Consider the following 24948-nt stretch of genomic DNA (forward strand, 5'->3'; position numbering starts at 1 on the left):
GGGGAGCAATGGGGCTGAGGGGAGAGGGGGAGCACTGGGGCTGAGAGAGGGGGGGGGAGCACTGGGGCTGAGGGGAGGGGGGAGCACTGGGGCTGAGGGGGGAGGGGCCGGACACTGGGGCTGAGGGGAGGGGGGAGCACTGGGGCTGAGGGGGGAGCACTGGGGCTGAGGGGAGGGGGGAAGCACTGGGGCTGAGGGAGGGGGGAGCACTGGGGTGAGGGGGAGGGGGAAGCACTGGGGGCTGAGCGGGGGGGGGAGCACTGGGGCTAAGGGCTGAGGGGAGAGGGGGAGCACTGGGGCTGAGAGGGGGGGAGCACTGGGGCTGAGGGGAGAGGGGGAGCACTGGGGCTGAGAGGGGGGGAGCACTGGGGCTGAGGGGAGGGGGGAGCACTGGGGCTGAGGGGGGGGAGCACTGGGGCTGAGGGGGGGGCCGGACACTGGGGCTGAGGGGAGGGGGCCGGACACTGGGGCTGAGAGGATGGGGAGCCACTGGGGCTGAGGGGAGGGGGGAGCACTGGGGCTGAGGGGAGGGGGGAGCACTGGGGCTGAGGGGAGGGGGCCGGACACTGGGGCTGAGGGGAGGGGGCCGGACACTGGGGCTGAGAGGAGGGGGAGCACTGGGGCTGAGGGGAGGGGGGAGCACTGGGGCTGAGGGGAGGGGGCCGGACACTGGGGCTGAGGGAGGGGGAGCACTGGGGCTGGGGGGAGCACTGGGGCTGAGGGGAGGGGGCCGGACACTGGGGCTGAGGGGAGGGGGCCGGACACTGGGGCTGAGGGGAGGGGGGAGCACTGGGGCTGAGGGGAGAGGGGGGGAGCACTGGGGCTGAGGGGAGGGGGGAGCACTGGGGCTGAGGGGAGGGGGCCGGACACTGGGGCTGAGAGGAGGGGGTGCACTGGGGCTGAGGGGAGAGGGGGGCGCACTGGGGCTGAGGGGAGGGGGCCGGACACTGGGGCTGAGAGGAGGGGGCCGGACACTATCCATCTCTGATGGATAGGGTTGCGGGTGTGTGGGGCGGGGGTTGGATCCACAGGCACAGTGCTGCCTACTCACCCTGGCCGCCCTGTGCAGTTTTGTACGGCTCAGCTGGTGGTCCGATGGTTCCCCATGGTGCTTATTGCCGCTGTCACCTGCGCCCAGGCACGGTGAATGGCAATGGCTGGCAGCCTCCTTCCCGGGCCAGGATACAGGGTGGCCCATCTCTCCTCCACGGCGTCCAGGAGGGTCTTGTGGTGAATGTATTATACCAATAATCCACCAGTGTATTTGTATCTGTGCTGTTGCCCTTGTAGCTTCTCCTATGGGCTACTGTATGGCATTATCCATAGGGGAACATGTTGGGGCATGTATGGGCTCCGCCCATGGCTCCTTCCCTTGAATGGAGGTATAAAGAGCAGTCGACCTGTAGGCTGTTCTCAGTATTGGATCAGTCGCAGGCAGGCACTGTTCTAAGTTGATTAAAGCCACGGTTTACTTCTACTCATGTCTCGAGTGAATTGATGGTCGCATCAGGCCTCAAGCTCAACGCCAGTAAATCTCTGGCCTACTCTCCTTGCTGCCACTTGTTGGCTGGATCGGTGTGTGTAGAAAGTGAAGTGTGTGTATATGCGGCTGCAGCTTGTCAGCTTCCTGAATGTCAAATCGTTAATCTGGCAAATCCGGTTCTGTTTCCCATTGGAATCGATTGTGTTCCACATGGTGCCGGTGCTAGCCCCTTAATGGTCGCTGAATCGGCCCAGGTGCGGTGCCAGTTTTGCTGTTGTGGAATTCCATGATTCCTGCCCCGGTGTCCCCGGGAACGGAGAACTCCTCCGCGTGTCTTTGCAGTCACTGATATTTCTGTGTTTTCTTTGTCCTCAGCGATTGCAGAAGAAGTTTGAAAACCTAGAGCAGGAACTAAGTACCCTGGGTCAGAACAAAATGTCCACATTTCACGAGCTGGTGAAATCACTGAGAAGGCAGTCTCACGGCTTCATGACCGAGATCGTGGATCAGGCAAATGGGTTGAACCAGCAGTGGGACGCACTGCAACAAGCTGTCAGAAATCGAGCAGAGGTGAGGGGCTATCGGCTGAGGGATTAGACTCAGAGTACTCCTGTGAGGTATTTGAATCCACAGCAGACATAAGTTATATATTCATACTGGATAGAATCCCTTGAAAGAGAGTGTGTCTGACTGGGAGTGTAAGTGTTTTTCCATGGGGGAGTAGGAAGTGTGAGTTCAGTCCCTGATAGAGAGCGTGCCTGGGTGTGAGTGTGAATTCAGAACCTGATAGCGAGTGTGAATTCAGACCCTGATAGTGGGTGAGAATTCAGACTCTGATAGCGAGTGTGCCTGGGTGTGAGTGTGAATTCGGATCCTGATAATGAGTGTGCTGGGGTGTGAGTGTGAATTCAGAACCTGATAGCGAGTATGCCAGGATGTGAGGCGATTTCAGATCCTGATTGCAAGTGTGCCAGGGTGTGAGTGTGAATTCAGACCCTGATGGTGACTGTGCCAGGGTGTGAGTATGAATTCAGACCCGGATAGCGAGTGTGTCAGGGTAAGTGTGAATTCAGACCCTGATAGTGAGTGTGCTGGGGTGTATGAATTCAGACCCTGATAGCAAGTGTGCCGGGTTGTGAGTGTGAACTCCTACCTTGATATGGGTGTGCCGGGGTGTGAGTGAATTCAGACCCCGATAGTGAGTGTGCCGGGGTGTGAGTGTGAATTCAGATCCTGAGAGGGAGTGTGACGAGGTGTGTGTGTGAATTCAGATCCTGATAGTGAGTTAGCCTGAGTGTGAGTATGAATTCACACCCTGATAGCAAATGTGCTGGGGTGTGAGTGTGAACTCCTACCCTAATAGTGAGTGTGCCGGGGTGTGACTGTGAATTCAGACTCTGATAGTGAGTGTACTGGGTTTCGAGTGTGAATTCAGACCTCGATAGCGGGCGTGCCGGGGTGTGAGTGTGAATTCAGACCCTGATAGCGAGCGTGTCAGGGTGTGAGTGTGAGTTCAGACCCTGATAATGAGTGTACTGGGGTGTGAGTGTGAATTTGGACCCTGATAGTGAGTGTTCCAGGGTGTGAGCGTGAATTTAGATTCTGATAGTAGGTGTACTGTGGTGTGAGTATAAATTCGGACCCTGATATTGAGTGTGCCAGGGTGAGAGTGTGAATTCAGATTCTGATAGTGAGTGTACCAGAGTGTGAGTGTGAATTTAGGTCCTGATAGGCAGTGTGCCAGAGTGTGAGTGTGAAATAAGATCCTGAAGTGTGCTGGGGTGTGAGTGTGAATTCAGACCCTGATAGCGAGTATGCCAGGTTGTGAATTCAGACCCTGATAGCGAGTATGCCAGGGTGTGAATTCAGACCCTGATAGCCAGTATGTCGGGGTGTGAATTCAGACCCTGACAGCGAGTATACTAGGATGTGAATTCAGACCCTGATAGCGAGTATGCCGGGGTGTGAATGTGAATTCAGACCCTGACAGCGAGTATACTAGGATGTGAATTCAGACCCCGATAGCGAGTATACTGGGATGTGAATGTGAATTCAGACCCTGATAGCGAGTATGCCGGGGTGTGAATGTGAATTCAGACCCTGATAGCCAATATGCCGGGGTGTGAATTCAGACCCTGATAGCGAGTATGCCAGGGTGTGAATGTGAATTCAGACCCTGATAGCGAGTATACCAGGGTGTGAATGTGAATTCAGACCCTGATAGTGAGTATGCCGGTGTGTAAATTCAGACCCTGATAGTGAGTATGCCGGGGTGTGTATTCAGACCCTGATAGCGAGTATGCCGTGGTGTGAATGTGAATTCAGACCCTGATAGTGAGTATGCCAGGGTGTGAGTTCAGACCCTGATAGTGAGTATGCCAGGGTGTGAACTCAGACCCTGATAGTGAGTATGCCGGGTGTGAATTCAGACCCTGATAGTGAGTATGCCGGGGTGTGAATGTGAATTCAGACCCTGATAGTGAGTGTGCCAGTGTGTGAATTCAGACCCTGATAGTGAGTGTGCCGGGGTGTGAATTCAGACCCTGATAGCGAGTATGCCAGGGTGTGAATTCAGACCCTGATAGTGAGTATGCCAGTGTGTGAATTCAGACCCTGATAGTGAGTATGCCGGGGTGTGAATTCAGACCCTGATAGTGAGTATGCCAGGGTGTGAATTCAGACCCTGATAGTGAGTGTGCCAGTGTGTGAATTCAGACCCTGATAGCGAGTATGCCGGGGTGTGAATTCAGACCCTGATAGTGAGTATGCCAGGGTGTGAATTCAGACCCTGATAGCGAGTATGCCGGGGTGTGAATTCAGACCCTGATAGTGAGTATGCCGGTGTGTGAATTCAGACCCTGATAGTGAGTATGCCAGGGTGTGAATTCAGACCCTGATAGTGAGTATGCCAGTGTGTGAATTCAGACCTGATAGCGAGTATGCCAGGGTGTGAATTCAGACCCTGATAGTGAGTATGCCGGTGTGTGAATTCAGACCCTGATAGTGAGTATGCCGGTGTGTGAATTCAGACCCTGATAACGAGTATGCCGGGGTGTGAATTCAGACCTTGTTGTTGGACTGCTTTCCTTCTCTTTTTTTCATTACTGTACTTGAAGCTGTCTTTTTTTTGTAGAACTATGGAATCATCTTTCTCTTTCACAAGCCCATGTTACACAATCCAGTATAAATACCCTGTCAAATCATCCAACACAATTCCACAGGATGATTCTTTAGTACTCAGTTCACAATTCTTTCTAAGAATTGGTCATTCTTACCAAGCTTCACAATTCTTGCCTGACTATAGCAAACACTAGTTTACTGGATATTCTACTTTAGATCTCTATATTGCATGCATTCCAACACAAAAATACATAATTTAAAAATGCATACTTCAGATAACAGGGAGTCAAGAAGATATACTTATGTTTATTTGAATCTCTCCCAATGATTCTGTTACCATGGTTATATGGTCCACTTAAGCTCTTCAGTCACTTTATTGCTATAAACTGTGACTAAACCAACATTCTCAAATCCTTAAAATATGGATGAGTGACCCGTTTCACAAAGCACCGTTGTTCAGCTGATCTGAAAGCTGTTTAAATTGATGGCGTGTTAATCCCACAAACACCCCCGAGACAGGGAATTACATGGGTCATGTGAACCCCCATTCCACACCAGATATAAGTGTATTTGGATGTGTGTGTGAGAGTTTCCCCATACTCGCAGAAAGATCCCCAGTCAGTTAGCATTCCCTACACGTGACCACTGTTCTTTGTAACCAGGAGACAATCCTACTTCCCCAGCCCCAGGAGAGTATAATGGAGATGCAGAAATGCCCCTGGCTGGAGTGGGCCTGCTCTGTGACCGACCTCCCATTGGGTTGTCCTAGTGAGTTACTCTATCGTCCTGCTGAGACCACTGTTAAAATTGCAGTCGATCCCAATGACATCATTGAGATCCTCCATCCAGGATAAGGAGGACCCTGCCAGCTTTGGACAGCTGTGCTAGCTGCCTGCTCAGTTGAAATAGTTAAAATGGCGATTTGTCAGCTCCAGGGAAGATGAGTAACTTGGTACATTTCAGTTACCCAGTAAACAGGTTATTCACCGAGCAAGTTGGGTTAAAATCATTGTCACTGGTTTACTGTAAGGGAGTAATGGGAATAACAACAGTGTGAGAGGACTTCAACAGATTAACCTCATGTGACTGATCCTCAATTGTTGGGGGGGGGGCTGGGGAGACCTCGCTCAGCATCAGCACCTCCAAAGCCACGAGCAAGGGGCTACTGACGTTCTGGTCTGCAGTGCCCCTCAGTGGTGCATTGGGTGACTGCACTCCTGCTGTGGTGTTGGTTCCAAAGGGCCTTTCAGAACCTCCCAAAGCACTTGACAACAGTTGAAGGGAGTTTGGAATGGACATTCTAGGAAGTGCAGCAGCCAATTCCCACGCAGCAGGATCCCACAATCAACAATGTGATAATGGCCAGATAATCTCCTCGCTCGGGTGATAAACATTGGCCAAGGCACCGGGAGAAATCCTCTGCACCTCTTCAATCTTTTACATTCGCCTGAGAGGGCTGACAAGCACTTGGTTTAATGCCTCATTGAAAGATAGATCATTCGTTGCTGCCTCACGGCGCCGAGGTCCCAGGTTCGATCCCGGCTCTGGGTCACTGTCTGCGTGCAGTTTGCACATTCTCCCCGTGTTTGCATGGGTTTCGCCCCCACAACCTAAAATGATGTGCAGGGTAAGTGGATTTGCCAGGCTAAATTACCCCTTAATTGGAAAAAATGAATTGGGCACTCTTAATTTTAAAAAAAAGACCGATCATTGCAGGTTCGATAGCCAGTCTCTGCGGCACCAGCGAATTGCGAGTGGATCAAGAGGCAGGGACAGAATCAGAAATTAAAATAGAAAATGGTGGAAATACGTGGCAGGGAATTACATAGAATTTACAGTGCAGAAGGAGGCCATTCGGCCCATCGAGTCTGCACCGGCTCCTGGAAAGAACACCCTACCCAAGGTTAACACCTCCACCCTATCCCCATAACCCAGTAACCCCACCCAACACTAAGGGCAATTTAGCATGGCCAATCCACCTAACCTGCACATCTTTGGACTGTGGGAGGAAACCGGAGCACCCGGAGGAAACCCACGCACACACGGGGAGGATGTGCAGACTCCGCACAGACAGTGACCCAAGCCAGGAATCGAACCTGGGACCCTGGAGCTGTGAAGCGATTGTGCTATCCACAATGCTACCGTGCTGCCCTTTGGTTAAGCTTGTATTTAGACACAGTCTCATCCCATCCTTAGCACAACCAATTGATGACTTTCCAAAGCTTGAGCACTGTTGTTTTATGGACAATCTGCACACTGGAAGATCCCACACAAAGTGTGAGAGCATCCCTGACCAGTCACTGTCTGTATGGTGTGGATTGAGAGAGAAAACACTGGGGAACTCCAATCATGTCACGCATTCGATAAATATCAGCTCACATTGTTGGGACAGGCTGATAGAAACTCTTTAATATCCTTTAAAAAAGGAACAGCACCTCTAACAGTGCAGCACTCCCTCATTACAGCTCGAGTGTCAGCCTGGATCATGTGTCCTGCAGTGGAGCTTGAACACACAAGCCTGTGAATGGGGGAAGTGAGCCGGGAAGCCTGTTCCTTGTTACTATCAAGCAGGAGCAGAGCGTCATGTTCGGCTGTGATGCTCTCCATAATGATGCAGCTCAGAGCAGCCAACTGATGGTCAATGGCAAGTTTTAAATGTGGAGGTTAGCTTCCTGCAGGATGTTAATCTGGGTCTGAACCCCAACACGACTCGGGGGAGGAGGGGAAGAAATGAATGGGGACAAGAATGGAAAGTTGGGTGTGGTCTCTCCTCTCTGTTCTGCTTGTCTCAAAATAATTATTCTGGCCGGCAGCTATTAGTAATTGTCTCTGCTGGGTGGAAGGGGCTCCAGCTTTAACTGACACCTCACCCTCTCTCCAGAATCTCCAAGCAGCACACCAGGTTCACCGATTCGACTATGATGTGTCTGAACTGAAGGCCTGGATCCAGGAGAAGGACAGCACACTGGGCACTGATGACTATGGCCACGACTTGAATCAGGTGCAGACGTTACTACGGCAACACGAAGGTGTAGAGGTAAGACATGTGGACTCGAGATACTGATGTAGCCACTCCATCTGGGCGGAGGGCAGGGAGAGGCACTCTGCTGGTGGGGAGCCAGTGAGCCAATGGGGCCACTCCACCAGGGAGGGGGGGTGGGTGGTCTCTGCCGATGGGGGTTACTCTGCCAGGTTGGGGGGGGGGGGTGGGGGGTGGCGGTGGGCTCTTCCATTGGGGGCCACTCCACTAATGGGGACCACTCCACCGAGAGGATAACTCTTCGCGGAAGCACTGCACCTACGGACCTCTTAGTCATGGGTCCCTCCTAGGCCTGATAGAAACTCCCAACTAAATTCAGTGCCGGTTAGTTTGCAAAGTGTGATTCCGCCCAGAATGGAACGGGAGGAAGTAAATGTCCCCGAAAAACATTCCGTTTGTATATTCAATGTCGAGTAAATGAGCATATTATATGAAGGAAAAGAGAGTTGTATCCCTAAATTGCTGACGATGCTTAAGTTATATGTGCACAGTAACCCGTGTAGCTGGGAGCAGTAGGTTGGAAAGGCACATTGATTCAGTGAGTGTCAGATGAAGTTTAATGTGGGGAAGTGTAAAATCATCCACTTCAAAGGGAAAAGAGCAGGGTGATACACTATCAATTACGAGGAGACAAGAGTAGAGAGTAATCGAGGCTTTATTACGCAGAGATGTGTAGCCTCCTGCAGCTGCTGCCAAAATGGCTGCAGCTTGGTGAGCACACACATTTATACTCCGCCTACTGGGCGGAGCCAGAAGGCAGGGATCTACCCCCGTACCTGTAGTACAGGAGCCTTACCATATTACATCTCGTATGTGATATATACAAACAGTGGTGACTACCACATTCACCCCCTGTTAATAAAGAGTCCAGCAAAACTATTTACGTACAGGTTGTTTAAAATTTAAGAAAGAGGTTACAAATTTAGACGATCGGACACCTTGATCCATCGTTGCGAGCGCCGCAGTTCTGGTGGCGATTCAGGCGTCGGTTTGGTTGGCGGTGACTCCGGGAGCGTGTCGACCTCAGCTTCATCCACGGTTGGGACCAAGGGGAGGACGGATCGTCCTGGAGCGGGGCCTGTGTTGGGGTGCGCTGGGGGAGGGAGGGTGGCGCCGGGGTAGGGGGGGGTATGGGGACCCAGCTGGCACCAGGTCCCTGAGGGAGACCGTGTCTTGGCGTCCGTCAGGGTTCGCTACGCAGGCGTACTGCGGGTTTGCATGGAGTAGCTGTACTCTCTCAACCAACGGGTCCACCTTGTGGAGTCGCACGTGCTTGCGGAAGAGAATGGGTCCTGGAGCTGCCAGCCATGTTGGGAGCGAAACCCCGGAGGTAACTTCCTGGGGAAGACAAGGAGACATTCATGGGGAGTTTCGTCAGTCGCAGTGCAAAGGAGCGACCGAATGGAGTGGAGGGCGTCGGGGAGGACCTCCTGCCAGCGGGAGGCCAGGAGATAGGGCCAGCTGGACGGCCTTCCAGACCATCCCATTCTCCCGCTCCACCTGCCCGTTTCCCCGGGGTTTGTAGCTGGTCGTCCTGTTCGAGGCGATGCCCCTGCTGAGCAGGTACCTGCGCAGCTCATCGCTCATAAATGAGGATCCCCGGTAGCTGTGGACGTAGGCGGGGAAACCGAACAGAGCGAAGATTGTGTTGAGGGCTTTGATGACGGTGGCAGACATCATATCGGGGCATGGGATGGCGAAGGGGAATCTTGAATATTCTTCGACCTCATTGAGAAAGTACCTGTTGCGGTTGGTGGAGAGGATGGGCCCTTTGAAGTCCACGCTGAGGTGTTGAAAGGGGCGGGAGGTCTTCACCAGGTGCGCACGGTCTGGCTGGTAGAAGTGTGGTTTACACTCCGCGCGGACCTGGCAGTCTCTGGTGATAGTCCTGACTTCCTTGATGGAGTAGGGCAGATTGCCAGCCTTTATGAAGTAATAAAACAGATTGTCGTGCAGGGTGCGGAGTCGGTCCACTTGTGCGCTGGCACATGTACCTCGGGAAAGGGCATCGGGTGGCTCGTTGAGCTTACCGGGGCGATATAAAATCTCGTAATTGTAGGTGGAGAGCTTGATCCTCCACCTCAAGGTTTTATCATTTTTGATCTTGCCCCGCTGTGTGTTATTGAACATGAAGGCAACCGACCATTGGTCAGTGAGGAGAGTGAATCTCCTGCCGGCCAGGTAATGCCTCAATGCCGCACAGCTTCAACAATAGCTTGGGCCTCCTTTTCGACAGAGGAGTGCCGAATTTCGGAGGCATGGAGGGTGCGGGAAAAGAATGCCACGGGCCTGCCTGCCTGGTTGAGGGTGGTGGCCAGAGCGACGTCTGATGCATCGCTCTCAAATTGGAAGGGGAGCGTCTCGTCGACCACGTGCCGTCGGCCTTGATATGGTTGAAGGCCTAGTGAGCCTCGGCCGTCAGGGGGTAACCTGTGGAGTGGATGAGTGAGCAGGCCTTGTCCGCATAGTTAGGGACCCACGGCGTAGTACAAGAAGAACCCCATGCATCGTTTCAGGGCCTTGGGGCAGTGGGGGAGAGGGAGTTTCATGAGAAGGCGCATGCGATCGGGGTCAGGCCCTAGAACTCCGTACTGAACCACATAGCCGAGGATGGCTAATCGGTCCGTGCTGAACACACACTACTCCTTGTTGTAGGTTAGGTTGAGGAGTTTGGCGGCGTGGAGGAATTTGGAAAGGTTAGCGTTGTGGTCCTGCTGGTGGTGGCCGCAGATGGTGACGTTATCCAGGTACGGGAAAGTGGCCCGCAGTCCGTACGGTCAACCATTCGGTCCATCTCCCGTTGGAAGACTGAGACCCCATTAGTGACGCCGAAGGGAACCCTAAGGAAGTAGTAAAGGTGGCCGTCTGCTTCGAACGCCGTGTATGGACGTTCCGCCTTGCGAATGGGGAGCTAGTGGTAGGCAGATTCCAGGTCCACTGTCGAGAAGACCCGGTACTGTACAATCTGATTGACCATATCAGATATGTGTGGGAGGGGATACGCGTCGAGCTGCGTGTACCAATTGATGATCCGACTGTAGTCAACGACCATCTTTTTCTCCCCAGTTTTCACCACTACCACTTGGGCTCTCCAGGGGCTGTTGCTGGCCTCGAAAATACATTCCCGCAGCAGCCGCTGGACCTCAAACCTGATGAAGGTCCTGTCCTGGGCACTGTACCGTCTGCTCCTGGTGTCGATGGATTTGCAATCCGGGGTGAGGTTTGCAAACAGAGAAGGTGGGTCGACCTTGAGGGTCGTGAGACCGTATACAGTAAGGGGTGGTAGCGGCCCGCCAGATTTCAGGGTTAGGCTCTGGAGGTCGCACTGGAGGTCCAGGCCGAGTAGCAAGGCAGCACAGAGGTTGGGTAGGATGTAGAGCCGGAAGCCGCTGAACTCTATGCCCTGGATGGTGAGGGTGGCGGTGCAGTATCCCCGGATCACCCGGAGTGGGATCCGGAGGCCAGGGAGATTCTCTGGTTGGTGGAGTGTACCGCGAGGGAGCAGCACCTTATCGTATCGGGGTGGATGAAGCTCTCAGTGCTCTCGGAGTCCAGAAGTCAGGATATCTTGTGCCCGTCGACCTTCACTGTCGTCCCCGTGGTCGCGAGGTTTTGCGGTCGGAACTGATCGATCATGATGGAGGCCAGACGTGGCTGGTCGGCGGCGGTTGGAGGCGATGAGCGGCTGGATGAGGTGCCTGACAAGCAGGGTCCTGAGGCGGGGAAGATGGTGGCGTCTACGGGCCGCATGTGTTGTGAGGGGGGGCAAGATGGCGGCGCCCGCGGGTCGCACATGAGGGGTGCCGGGACAATAGCGGCGACCGAGCGGACCTGGCACACAGCAGCGAAATGTCCTTTCTTCCCGCCGGCCTTGGAGCGCGCGCTCCGTGCCGGGTAGCGCTGTCGGTGGTGTTTTGACTGTCTGCAGAAGTAGCACTTGGGTCCCCCGGGGTTGGTTGGCTGGCGCGCGGCGCAGGCCTGAGGTTGGCTGGGGGAGGTCGCTGATGGGGTCCACGGTGGGGTGTTCGCTGGTGGGGTGTTCGCTGGTGGGGTCCACAATGCCCAGGAGGGATGGGCAGTGTGGTCGGGGGCATACGCCTTCATATTGCGTGAGGCGACTATGAGCGAGAGCGCCAGTTTGTTGGTCGCCATGAGGTCGAAGGTAGCCCCTTCTAAGAGGCGCTGGCGGATGTAGGCCGACCCAATGCCCATAAGTAGCAGGTCAGAATGTTCAGCGGCCGAAACAGCCTGGCAATCGCAGTCTCTCATCAGGGCGTGCAGGGCACGCCAGAAATCTTCCACAGACTCACCAGGAGTTGATGCCGCATGGAGAGGAGGTGCCTGGTGTAGATTTTGTTGGTCTGCTGAGCGTAGTTGTCCTTCAGTGGCGCCATGGCCTCAGCGTAAGTCGCTGCGTCCCGGATGAGGGGCAAGATGTCGGAGCTCAGCCGTGTGTAAAGGATCTGGAGCTTCTGTGCCTCTGAGGGTGGTTCAGTTGCAGATCCGATGTATGCCTTGAAGCAGGCTAGCTAATGGGCGAAAGACGACTTGCGTTGTCTGCTTGAGGGTGCAGTTGCAGGCGATCAGGCTTGATGCGGAGATCCATGGTTTTAAAATCTCTGCATAATAAATTGATGCACTATCAATTATGACTAGACGAGAGTAGAGAGTAACCAAGGCTTTATTACGCAGAGATGTGGAGCCTCCTGCAGCTGCTGCTGAAATGGCTGCAGCTCGGACAGCCCACACATTTATACTCCGCCTACTGGGCGGAGCCAGCAGGCAGGGATCTACCCTATACCTGTAGTACAGGGGCCTTACCGTATTACACCTCATATGCGGTACATACAATACAACAGTGGTGACTACCACACAAGGTCAGAGTATTTCCTAATTAGTAAGAAACTAGGAATTGGGAATGAGCAGCAAGATTTAAGACTCCCAAGTACAGAAATCATTAAAAGCTGGTGGAAAAGGACAAAGAATAAATCAAATGTTAATGAGATGGGTGCAGTGCAGAAGGAGGCGATTCAGCTCATCATGCCTGTGGACTGTTGGGAGAGCCATTGGTTTATGCCCATTCCCCCACTCTTTCTCTATAGCTCTGTAATCTTCTTCCCAGCAAGTATTGTTACAATTCTCCTCGAGACTGATAACTTTTAAATATAAACTTGAATTCCCAGTGACTGACTTAAAGGAATCGTACAGATTTAAAGTTTTAAAACTTTTACTTCAGCAAGCCGGCCAAAATCAACAACGACCTGAATACTACTTAGTGAGCAATAAAGCAACTGAAAAGATGTCTCCCCTTAACTTCCTAACCCAACCAAATAACCCCACGCCCTGCTTATATGTTATGCCACACTCTCCTTAGAACTGTACGGTGCGATCTACCAGCCGTGTTGCACCTGAAAGGCAGCGATGCCGGGAGATCCCTTTTCTGGGATCTACCCGGCTTGCCACGCCTCATGGGATCTAACACAATCTTGTGAGGCATCGCGATCTGTATCCTGCCCAATGTGGATGGGATCATTATTTTGCAAATCTGCATATTAGAGTGAGACCATAAGATATAGGAGCAGAATTAGGCCACTCGGCCCATCGAGTCTGCTCCACCATTCAATCGTGGCTGATATTTTTCTCATCCCCATTCTCCTGCTTTATCCCCATAACCCCTGATCCCCTTATTGAAGAAGAACTTATCTATCTCTGTCTTAAAGACACTCAGTCAATTTGGCCTTCTCAGCCTTCTGCGGCAAAGAGTGCCACAGATTCACCACCCTCTGACTGAAGAAGTTCCTCCTCATCTCTGTTTTAAGGGATCGGCCCTTTAGTCTGAGATTGTGTCCTCTGCTTCTAGTTTTTCCGACAAGTGGAAACATCCTCTCCACGTCCACTCTAACCAGGCCTCGCAGTATTCTGTAAGTTTCAATAAGATCCCTCCTCATCCTTCTAAACTCCACCGTTTCTCATACAACAGCTAGTCTCACTCCACCCCTCTGATCTACCCGGGGTGTTGGGATCTAACCACTTTGCCTCAGAGACCTCGGGCAGGCGAGGGACCAGACAGAACAGCAGTTGTGGGGGGGTCTCCCAGGGGATGGGAGGCCCCAGGTGGTTGCCCTTTGGGCAGGGTGGCCTGCTGGTGCCACCTGGGCACCTTGGCAGTGCCAGCCTGGCAGTTCCACCCATGTGCCAACCTGGAACTATCATGGTGCCCCGGTGGCAGTGTCAAGACACCAGGCTGGCATTTTTCTGGCAGCGGAAATCGGGCACGGGGATGCCCTCCGCGTGTGAAGTGGGGTGCAGGTGGGCCCCAAGGACCCCCTGATAGATGTGTTAGGGCCTTGCAGGGGTTCAGGAGTCTCGTTGGGGGTTCGAGAGATCAGGACGTCATTTAAAAATGGCATCCCGATCTCATCCTGCTCTGGGGAGCGGAGTTCCTCAATGCAGGAAACAGGGCTAAGTGTGGCCTTAGGCATGGCGTTTTCCGCTGAGGCCCCAAATTAAAACAGAATCCCGATAGATAGAATTCCGATAGCTTTGACAAAGAGTCATCCAAACTCGAAACGTTAGCTCTGTTCTCTCTCCACAGATGCTGTTCGACCTGCTGAGATTGTCAAGTATTTTCTGTTTTTGTTACAGATTCCAGCATCCGCAGAAGTTTGCTTTTATCCCGATCAATAGCATGGTCTTTCTCAGCACTGCGAGTGCTGGGAAACACTCGGCTAAACACGCTTGTCACAAGACTCCGTTCCAATTTAGTTAGAGCCCGCCTGTAGTCTTTATGCTAACTAGTCCAAAATTATTCCCAGTTTCCAATACGCTCGCTTATCCCCATTTCATTGAGTTGTAGCATCTAATGTCTGTTGAAAGTTATTCCCTGCAGTTTTCTGAGAATCCCTGACACCTTCCAAACCTCTCCCTTCCTCTCTCACTCCCTTCCTCTCTCTCACTCTCCCTTCCTCTCTCTCACTCTCCCTTCCTCTCTCTCACTCTCCCTTCCTCTCTCTCACTCTCCCTTCCTCTCTCTCTCTCTCTCTCTCTCTCGCTCCCTTCCTCTCTCTCACTCTCTCTCTCTCTCTCTCTCACTCTCACTCTCTCTCTCTCTCTCGCTCCCTCCCTCCCTCTCTCTCACTCTCTCTCTCTCTCTCTCTGAGGCAGTAAGTCTGCAAGCAGCAAGAACAGCTCCTCTTTCCTTTCTGTTCAGCTATGAATGCTGGCACTTGGGTTTCAGTAGGACTTGACCTGGGACCCCAATCCCCATGACAACCAGGTCACAAAGGCCTATGACTGGACAGAAGTAGAAATAAATCACATGTCCCTCTCCGTTTTATCTTGAATTCAAGGAGACATTTTTAAAAAATAACCATCATATAAAACCTCATACTTGGAAGAGTAGTCATATTCTTTTAATTCTCAGTCCCTGCCCCTTCCAAAAAAAATTCTTCATCAGCAGGAAGCAACATTAAAAAAGTTCTGATCCAAGCAAGGTTATGTTTTCTGAATTTGCCTTGCTAGCATGGAAGTTTGCCCTCTGGCAGAATATATTGGAAATTTTGAAAGTTGGTCTTTACCTCAAGAGACCTGGAATACAAAAAGGTGAAATATGTGTTACAGCTGCATAGAGCTCTGGCCAGACTACAGACTGGATGGGTCTAGGCCAAAGGCATAGAAGTCATCGAATCCTGACACTGCAGAAGGGGGCCATTCAGCCCATCGAGTTTGCACCGACCTTCTGTGAGAGTACCCACCCAGGCTTATCCCATCCCCATCCCCACAAACATGTAAGCCATACATTCCTGGACACTAAGGGGCAACTTATCATGGCCAATTCACCTAACCTGCACGTCTTTGGGCTGTGGGAGGAAATCGGAGCACCCGGAGGAAACCCACACAGACACTAGGAGAACGAGCAAACTCCACACAGACAGTGACCCAAGGCTGAAATTGAACCTGGATCTCTGGCGCTGTGAGGCAGCAGTGTTAACCACTGTGCCACCGTGCCGTCCTAACATTAATATCAAATTCAGACCATTTAGGATAGAAGTCAGGAACGTTTCTTTACCCAAAGGGTGGTCGAAGTGTAGAACACTCCCGCAGAAAGCATTAGATGCCGACTCCATTCATTTTACTGCAGAGAACGATAGACTTTTGCTAGTCAAAGGTACTAAGGAATAAGGACCCACGGCAAGTGTTTGGATTTCATACACTGATCAAACATGCTGATTGAATGGCAGAACAGGCTTCTTCTTTTCCTTTATTCCTACACTAGGATCCAGGGCACAACATTTGTCCATAACATCATCATTTATTGATCCAGGCCGTATTATTGAATTAGTTACGTATTCAGATTGATACCACCAAACAACTTTTATTTATATAGCACTTTTAATATAGCAAAACATCCATTTGAATTGTGAGGCAGAATTTGACATTGAGCATACGGCAATGTGAGCTGAGATGTCCAAAAGCCTAGTAAAAGAGCTGGGTTTTAATGATCATCTGAAAGGAAGGGCAGAGAGGGTTAGGGAGGGAATTCCATAGCTTTCGGGCCTGACAGGTTGATGGTTTAGCCACCAATAGTGAAAGCAAAAGAAATGGGGAATGTGCAAGAAGCTAGAATCAAAGGGTTGTGGGGCAGGGGGAGGCTACCGAGAGAGGCAGGGTCGCAGTGAAACCTGAAGTTTTAAACTCGGGTGTACTGGGAGCCAGTGTAGTGCAGAGAGTACAGATGTGATGGGTGAATAGGACTTGATTTGAGTAAGTATACGGCAACTGCGTTTTGGGTATTGGAAAAGTCAACTCTAGACGTTACAATGGCATGGTTAATGAAATGAAAATCGCTTATTGTCACAAGTAGGCTTCAAATGAAGTTATTGTGAAAAGCCCCTAGTCGCCACATTCCGGCGCCTGTTCGGGAAGGCTGGTATGGGAATTGAACCCACGCTGCTGGCCTTGGTCTGCTTTACAAGCCAGCTATTTAGTCCACTGTGCTAAACCAGCCTCTAAGGATTGCAGTAACAGCTGAGCTGAGGTGGGGCAGAGTGGAGCGATGTTGCAGAGGTGGAAGTAAATGGCCTTGGTGATGAAGAAGAAATATACAGAAAACTCATCTCCATGTCAGCTATGATGCCAAGGCTGTGATTCAGTCTCAGTCAGTTACTAGGGGAAGGGGGTAGCTTAGGAGGCTATGCAATGGAGTTTGAGTTTGGTACCAATGACATTGATTTCAGTTTGCAGGCTTTATTACTAATTATGAATTCACATTGATACAGACTGGTTTACTGGGACAGTTATTATAATAACCCTCACGAGACGCACGGGGACACCCCAATTGATCCTCCTGTGGGACTCGTGGAATACGAGCTCTCCCACAAGTGGGCGGAGGCCCATCAGCTGTGGTTCATAGAAATTGCCTCATAAAATCTGGCTCAGACTGGGACCGACTAGAACAGTAGTCCCATTTGGGACCTTGGAGATGTAAATCACTATGCGGCCTTTACTTGTGTTTGTTGAATTAAACTTATTTTGGATTTACCTTCTCGGGCCTTATGAGCTTCTATAGTTATGTTGTACCTTTGAAACCTCTGATGCGTTCGACCAGTTTACTTACTCAAAAGTTTTACTCAGGTGACCTTATTTGTGAGATGAGCAAAAGACAAAACAGGTTCACAGTTTAACGCAATTTTATTCACAATTCTATTACTCGACAAAATCTGACTCAGACTCACAGCTGAGCTTTGGGTTTTACCCACACTTAGTTAAGGAGGCTGGCAGGTTTCAATCACACAATATTGATGTCTTGTCTGGGTTCGAATCCCAGGGCCCTTTCTTCTTGCGATGGTTGTGCCTGGGCAACTCCCAGGTTATCGCCTGAGATCTGTTTGATGCTGCTTTCTTTATACTGGAGCTCGGATTGAGTCATATGTATACTCCCACCACCGGCCATTGTCCCAGCCAGACCCCACTGGTTCATGGGAAATACAGGGTACTTCTGTTTATTGATGGTGGTTCAATCAACACCCGTTGTCCTCTGAAACTCCCTTTGGCTGACCAGCCATCGACTCTTTTGTCTCTGCCTCATCCTGCTGCAAAGTTGATCACCTGTGTCTGGATATTTGTTACATATTCATAGACTTGGAGTGGGTGATCACAAAGCCCATATAGCAATAACAGGTTTATGCCTTGACGTGGGTGCTTTTGCAGATGGCCAGTATCGATTCCAGCCAGGGTCTCATGAGACAGTTTCTGTTCCTGGCCTATGTGTATCTTCTCAGCCTGTTTTCAGTCTCACAGTTATGATTTCAGATTGCGAGTTTCTGAGACTGTTTGTGGTTTGAACAATGTTTCTTTTTGCAGAGGGAGCTGGAAGCCATAAACCGAGAAGTTGAACGGGTTGGAGGAGAAGCCAGGATGTTGGGTTTCATGCATCCACACGTCAGGGAGAACCTGCAGGCTCGTCTGGTGGAAGTGGCAGAATCCTGGGATAACCTGCATCGGAAAGCCGGAGAGTGCAAGGAAAAGCTAGTCCAGGCTGAGCAGATCCAGGCTTATGTTAGCGAGTGTCGTATTTTCATGTAAGTTGGAGTGGAGCTGGGATAGTATGGCTCTTTATGTGCTGTGATAGATTGTAATGAGAACGCAAGTAGAGGCAGGGAATAATGTAAACTCTAGACAAATTCCTGGAACTGTTATCACATGATCTGCCTCCCCCCCCACGCTTCCACCATTGATTCATCCTCCAAACCAAGGCCAATTTTAAGGTTCAACAAAAGACTCTGATACCCAATTGGATAAATCTTGATTCTTAGTGAATCAAACGTTTTTTCCCCCATCTACAATAGTCTTTTAGGAGGTCTTGTGTGAAGTGGTTCAATATCCAGCGCAGGGCTTGACGGTCAAGGAAAATGTGCTCATAACAAGCCCAACTGGTTGATTATCAAGCTACAAGTCCTTCCATCACATGCCAATGGCAGCTGGTAAGAGCAGGAGAGATTCCTGGCCAGACATGCAATGGAAAGAATGCCGGAGCCTCTAACATCACTGTCCATAGCTTCAGGCTACAGCATGTCTGTAAAAGTACGCATTGGCACAGCATCTCTGATTCCCAAAATGAACTGTTATACACGACCCCCACGATATTTTCATAGTGAGGCTATGGACCAAGTGTTGGTAAATGGGATGCGTATAGATTGGTATTTGATAGTTGGCATAGACATGGTGGGCCCAGGGGCCTGTTTCTGTGCTGTATGACGGATAAATTGTTTGAAAAAATAGATCAAAACAGTTTTGTTTATTTTTTAAAAAGTGTTCTCCTGCACTTCTTGTAGTAGTATCGTGGAGGTTAATCTTCAATCCCTAGAAATGCCAGGGCACACCTGGAGGGTTGGTAACCCTACAAGCAGGGCAAGTATTTGTTATCACTGCTGGATTGGTCAGTAACTGGACTTTGCATTCGGTATTGAGTTGTACACATTGGGATGGCTCCTGTGTTCCACCCCTCGCTCTTCACCCTGCTTCATCTGATCCCAGCTGTGACTGTAATTAGTCTGTCACCCAGAATTACAACAGCGCTCAAATGTGAGTCAGTCAGAGCCCAGGCACTGTAGTGTGCTCAAAGGCCGATCGCAGTGAACACACTGTCCAAGTTATAATTCAGGGAACGGATCGCTTGTCTGAGGAAGCAGTGGGTATCTCACATCTGTGGGACTAAACCTCAACTAAGGTGGGCTGATCAATATCAAATGAAGTTTAATTCTGGAAAACAACATTGCTCAAAATCTGCTGTGTACTTAGTTCTCAATTTTAAGTCACACTTGTCATATTTACTTTCAACATTGAAAATTCTTTTAGAATCATTTAGAATAGATGTCAATCCATAAGCCCTGCTCCATAAACACCACGATACAATGTACTGTCAGGCCTCCCAACAACAGGTGCTGCTGTGGAAGGTAGACCTCAGTCCAGGCACAATATGATTTTTTCACAGTCTGAAACAGAATTACAATTTAATTGATCTTTTCCTTTTATTTAATAATATGCAGATTTTATCTCCTTTGCTGTCCCAAACCTGTTTCCCCACAGCAATTATCCTCACGTGTGTGCAGTGATCATGGGCAGTGCTCTCGTTGCTGAGTCAGTAGGTTGCAAGTTCAAGTTCAACTACACAGACTTGATCACAAACTCACTCACTCCCGTGCAGCATTGAGAGAGTGCTACACGATCAGAGATGCCATTGATGCAACAAATGGCCCTTTCTAAGGTGTTTTTTGTATTGGACAGTCCAGTTTTAATCTGGATTGGCCACTGTCAGTACCAGCTATGCCCAGTGCATCAGTACACTTACCTCAATGAAGCAACAGCAGGGGCCTGTGATTTCCCCCCCCCCCCCCCCCCCCCCCCCACTTCCCCATCTGCATGTATGCCTATACCGCCCTGGCTCAGAAAACAGATTTGTTTTCATATTCTTCCTTTTGTTATATCACTTAAACTGCATTATATCCATGCCTCGTGGCCTCTTCCCCACACTTTTCAGTAGTGTCCAATTTTAGCGATCACCCTGCCCATCTGCCATCCAAGGTGTCTGCAAGAGATGCCAAACCAAAGAGGGTGTGGTGAGTTCTGCCCTGTGTTCTGACCAATATTTATCCATCAACTGACATCAGAGCAACAGATTATCCAATCATTGCTGTCTGTGGGATCTTGCTGTGTACAGATTGGCTGCCATGACTTCTACATTACAACAGTGACTGTACTTCAGAAATACTTCCATGGATGTGAAGCACTTCTTGGTTGTCGGAGTTCTTTCTTTTATATTGGGTCAACAGGCCATGATAGCCCGTACATTTGCATTTTCTTTCCAAAAATTGTTCTGTGGTCATGCCAATAAGTTAATTTTATCATCAGGAGGAAGTTGAGGCGAGGTTCCAGGTGAGCTGGAATAATAAATTGGAGATCGGAGCAGAGATTTTAAAAAATAAATTTAGAGTACCCAATTATGTTTTCCAATTAAGGCGCAATTTTTAACATGGCCAATCTACCTATCTTGCACATCCCTGGGCTGTGGGGGTGAAACCCCCGCAGACACGGGGAGAATGTGCAAACTCCACACAGACAGCGACCCAGGGCCGGGATTGAACCAGGGACCTCAGCGCCGTGAGGCAGCAATGCTAACCTTCAGTGGCCAGGGGTCTGTCGGGAAGGTAAGTTTCCCTATTTAAAAACTTACCTTGCAGGAGAAGCGGCCTTGTTAGTACCTGTATCTAAGTTGGGCGGTTGCTAAACCCAAGACACTACACTTGTAGTGTCCCCCACCCTTCCACCTCCTCTAACCTAAGGGGTTGAGTGAATATCAGGTAAGCTCTTCCTTTCTTTTTCTTGTTTTATCTAGAGGGGATGGCAGGGAAGGCGGTACAATGTTCCTCCTGCAGAATGTTTGAGGTGAGGGACGCCGTCAGTGTCCCTGCTGATTTCACCTGTGGGAAGTGCACCCAACTCCAGCTCCTCAGAAACCGTGTTAGGGAACTGGAGCTGGAGTTGGATGAACTTCGTATCATTCAGGAGGCAGAAGTGGTCATAGATAGAAGCTTCAGGGATGTAGTAACTCCTGGGAATGAAGCTAGATGGGTGACGATGAGAGGGGCTGGGAGGAAGCAGTTAGTACAGGGATCCCCTGTGGTCGTTCCCCTTAGTAACAAGTATACCGCTTTGGATACTGGTGGGGGAGGACGACTTACCAGGGGTAAGCCATGTGGTACAGGTCTCTGGCACAGAGTCTGTCCCTGTTGCTCAGAAGTTAAGGGGGGAGAGGAGTAGAGCATTAGTCATTGGAGACTCCATAGTTAGGGGGATAGATAGGAGGTTCTGTGGGAATGAGAGAGACTCGCGGTTGGTGTGTTGCCTCCCAGGTGCCAGGGTCCGCGATGTCTCGGATCGTGTTTTCGGGATCCTTAAGGGGGAGGGGGAGCAGCCCCAAGTCGTGGTCCACATAGGTACCAACGACATATGTCGGAAAAGGGATAGGGATGTAAGGCAGGAATTCGGGGAGCTAGGGTGGAAACCTAGATCTAGGACAGAGTTATTATCTCTGGGTTGTTACCCGTGCCACGTGCTAGTGAGACGAGAAATAGAGCGAGAGAGCAGTTGAACACGTGGCTACAGGGATGGTGCAGGAGGGAGGGTTTGAGATACCTGGATAATTGGGGCTCATTCTGGGGTAGGTGGGACCTCTACAAACGGGAGGGTCTACACCTGGACCAGAGGGGTACTAATATCCGGGGGGGGGGGGGGGGGGGGGATGCTAATGCTCTTCAGGAGGGTTTAAACTAGTTCAGCAGGGGATTGGGAACCTGAATTGTAGCTCCAGTATATAGGAGGTTGAGAGTAGTAAGGTCATGAGTAAGGTTTCAAAGTTGCAGGAGTGTACCGGCAGGCAGAAAGGTGGTTTAAAGTGTGTCTACTTCAACGCCAGGAGCATCCGGAATAAGGTAGGGGAACTGGCAGCATGGGTTGGTACCTGGCACTTCGATGTTGTGGCCATTTCGGAGACATGGCTAGAGCAGGGACAGGAATGGTGGTTGCAGGTTCCGCGGTTTAGATATTTCAGTAAGCTCAGGGAATGTGGTAAAACAGGGGAGGGGTGGCATTGTTAGTCAAGGACAGTATTATGGTGGCAGAAAGGACGTTTGATGAGGACTCGTGTACTGAGGTAGAATGGACTGAGGTTAGAAACAGGAAAGGAGAGGTCACCCTGTTAGGGGTTTTCTGTAGGCCTTCGAAAAGTTCCAGAGATGTAGAGGAAAGGATTGCAAAGATGATTCTGGATAGGAGCGAAAGTAACACAGTAGTTGTAATGGGGGACTTTAACTTTCCAAATATTGACTGGAAACGCTATAGTTCGAGTACTTTAGATGGGTCTGATTTTGTCCAATGTGTGCAGGAGGGTTTCCTGACACAGTATGTAGATAGGCCAACGAGAGGTGAGGCCGCATTGGATTTGGTACTGGGTAATGAACCAGGATAGGTGTTAGATTTGGAAGTAGGTGAGCATTTTGGTGATAGTGACCAAAATTTGGTTACGTTTACTTTAGCGATGGAAAGGGACAGGTATATACCGCAGGGCAAGAGTTATAGCTGGGGAAAGGCAATTATGATGCGATGAGGCAAGACTTAGGATGCATAGGATGGGGAGGGAAACTGCAGGGGATGGGCACAATTGAAATGTGGAGCTTGTTCAAGGAACAGCTACTGCGTGTGCTTGATAAGTATGTACCTGTCAGGCAGGGAGTAAGTGGTCGAGTGAGGGAACCGTGGTTTACTAAAGTAGTTGAATCACTTGTCAAGAGGAAGAAGTTGTGCTTGGAGTCTGAGGAGATAGGAGAGGTGCTAAATTAATATTTTTCGTCAGTATTCACACAGGAAAAAGACAATGTTGTGGAGGTGAATACTGAGATACAGGCTACTAGACTAGAAGGGCTTGAGGTTCATAAGGATGAGGTGTTAGCAATTCTGGAAAGTGTGAAAATAGATAAGTCCCCTGGGCCGGATGGGATTTATCCTAGGATTCTCTGGGAAGCTAGGAAAGTGATTGCTGAGCCTTTGGCTTTGATCTTTATGTCATAATTGTCTACGGGAATAGTGCCAGAAGACTGGAGGATAGCAAATGTTGTCCCCTTGTTCAAGAAGGGGAGCAGAGACAACCCCGGTAACTATAGACCAGTGAGCCTTACTTCTGTTGTGGGTAAAGTCTTGGAAAGATTTATAAGAAATAGGATTAATAATCATCTGGAAAGGAATAATTTGATTAGGGATAGTCAACACGGTTTTGTGACGGGTAGGTTGTGCCTCACAAACCTTTATTGAGTTCTTTGAGAAGGTGATCAAACAGGTGGACGAGGGTATAGCAGTTGATGTGGTGTACATGGATTTCAGTAAAGCGTTTGATAAGGTTCCCCATGGTAGGCTATTGCAGAAAATACAGAGGCATGGGATTCGGGGTGATTTAGCAGTTTGGATCAGAAATTGGCTAGCTGGAAGAAGACAAAGGGTAGTGGTGTACCACAAGGATCTGTTCTGGGGCCACTGCTGTTTGGTCATTTTTATAAATGACCTGGAGGATGGCGTAGAAGGATGGGTGAGTAAATTTGTAGATGACACTAAAGTCGGTGGAGTTGTGGACAGTGCGGAAGAATGTTGCAAGTTAAAGAGGGACATAGATAAGCTGCAGAGCTAGGAGAGGTGGCAAATGGAGTTTAATGCAGAAAAATGTGAGGTGATTAATTTTGGAAGGAATAACAGGAAGACAAAGTACTGGGCTAATGGTAAGATTCTTGGTAGTGTGGATGAGCAGAGAGAGCTTGGTGTCCATGTACATAGATCCCTGAAAGTTGCCACCCAGGTTGATAGGGTTGTTAAGAAGGCGTACGGTGTGTTAGCTTTTATTGGTAGAGGGATTGAGTTTCAGAGCCATGAGGTCATGTTGCAGCTGTACAAAACTCTGGTGCGGCCGCATTTGGAGTATTGCGTGCAGTTCTGGTCACCGCATTATAGGAAGGACGTGGAAGCATTGGAAAGGGTGCAGAGGAGATTTACCAGGATGTTGCCTGGTATGGAGAGAAGATCTTATGAGGGAAGGCTGAGGGACTTGAGGCTGTTTTCGTTAGAGAGAAGAAGGTTAAGAGATGACTTAATTGAGGCATACAAGATGATCAGAGGATTAGATAGGGTGGACAGTGAGAGCCTTTTTCCTCGGATGGTGATGTCTATCACAAGGGGACATAGCTTTAAATTGAGGGGAGATAGATATAGGACAGATGTCAGAGGTAGGTTCTTTACTCAGAGAGTAGTAAGGGCGTGGAATGCCCTGCCTGCAACAGTAGTGGACTCGCCAACATTAAAGGCATTTAAATGGTCATTGGATAAACATATGGATGATAAGGGAATAGTGTAGATGGGCTTTAGAGTGGTTTCACAGGTCGGCGCAACATCGAGGGCCGAAGGGCCTGTACTGCGCTGTAATGTTCTATGTTCTCACCACTGTGCCACCGCGCTGCCCCCGAGATCGGAGCAGAGATAGAACATGAGAGAGGGCAGATAGATCGAGAGAACCCCTGCAAGGAAGTGTGTACAGTGGGGAGAGATCAACTGGAAAGACTGGGGGTGAAAGCAGCATAGCGGGACCACAGATTGGGAGAGGGTACCTAAAGGGTTAACACAGGACTGAGTACAGTTCCATCCGCATGGGGATGTAAGAAGAAACATCTGTGGCCCAGAGCTAAGGGCAGTCTAGAGAGAGGGAGCCACA

The 24948-nt window shown here is 50.2% G+C and overlaps 1 protein-coding gene across 1 annotated transcript; it reads left to right on the top strand.

The window, feature by feature from the left end:
• Positions 1-1858: 1858 nt before the first annotated feature.
• LOC119961290 (spectrin alpha chain-like) lies at positions 1859-18223 on the top strand (the record flags this gene model as incomplete). The annotated part of the gene is made up of 3 exons (XM_038788705.1): positions 1859-2053; positions 7485-7640; positions 18006-18223. Coding segments are annotated over 3 exons (569 nt in total), but the record flags the coding sequence as incomplete, so codon positions are not given.
• Positions 18224-24948: the final 6725 nt, after the last annotated feature.

The sequence above is a fragment of the Scyliorhinus canicula genome, unplaced genomic scaffold, assembly GCF_902713615.1.
Source record: "Scyliorhinus canicula unplaced genomic scaffold, sScyCan1.1, whole genome shotgun sequence".
NCBI classification, from domain to species: Eukaryota; Metazoa; Chordata; class Chondrichthyes; order Carcharhiniformes; family Scyliorhinidae; genus Scyliorhinus; species Scyliorhinus canicula.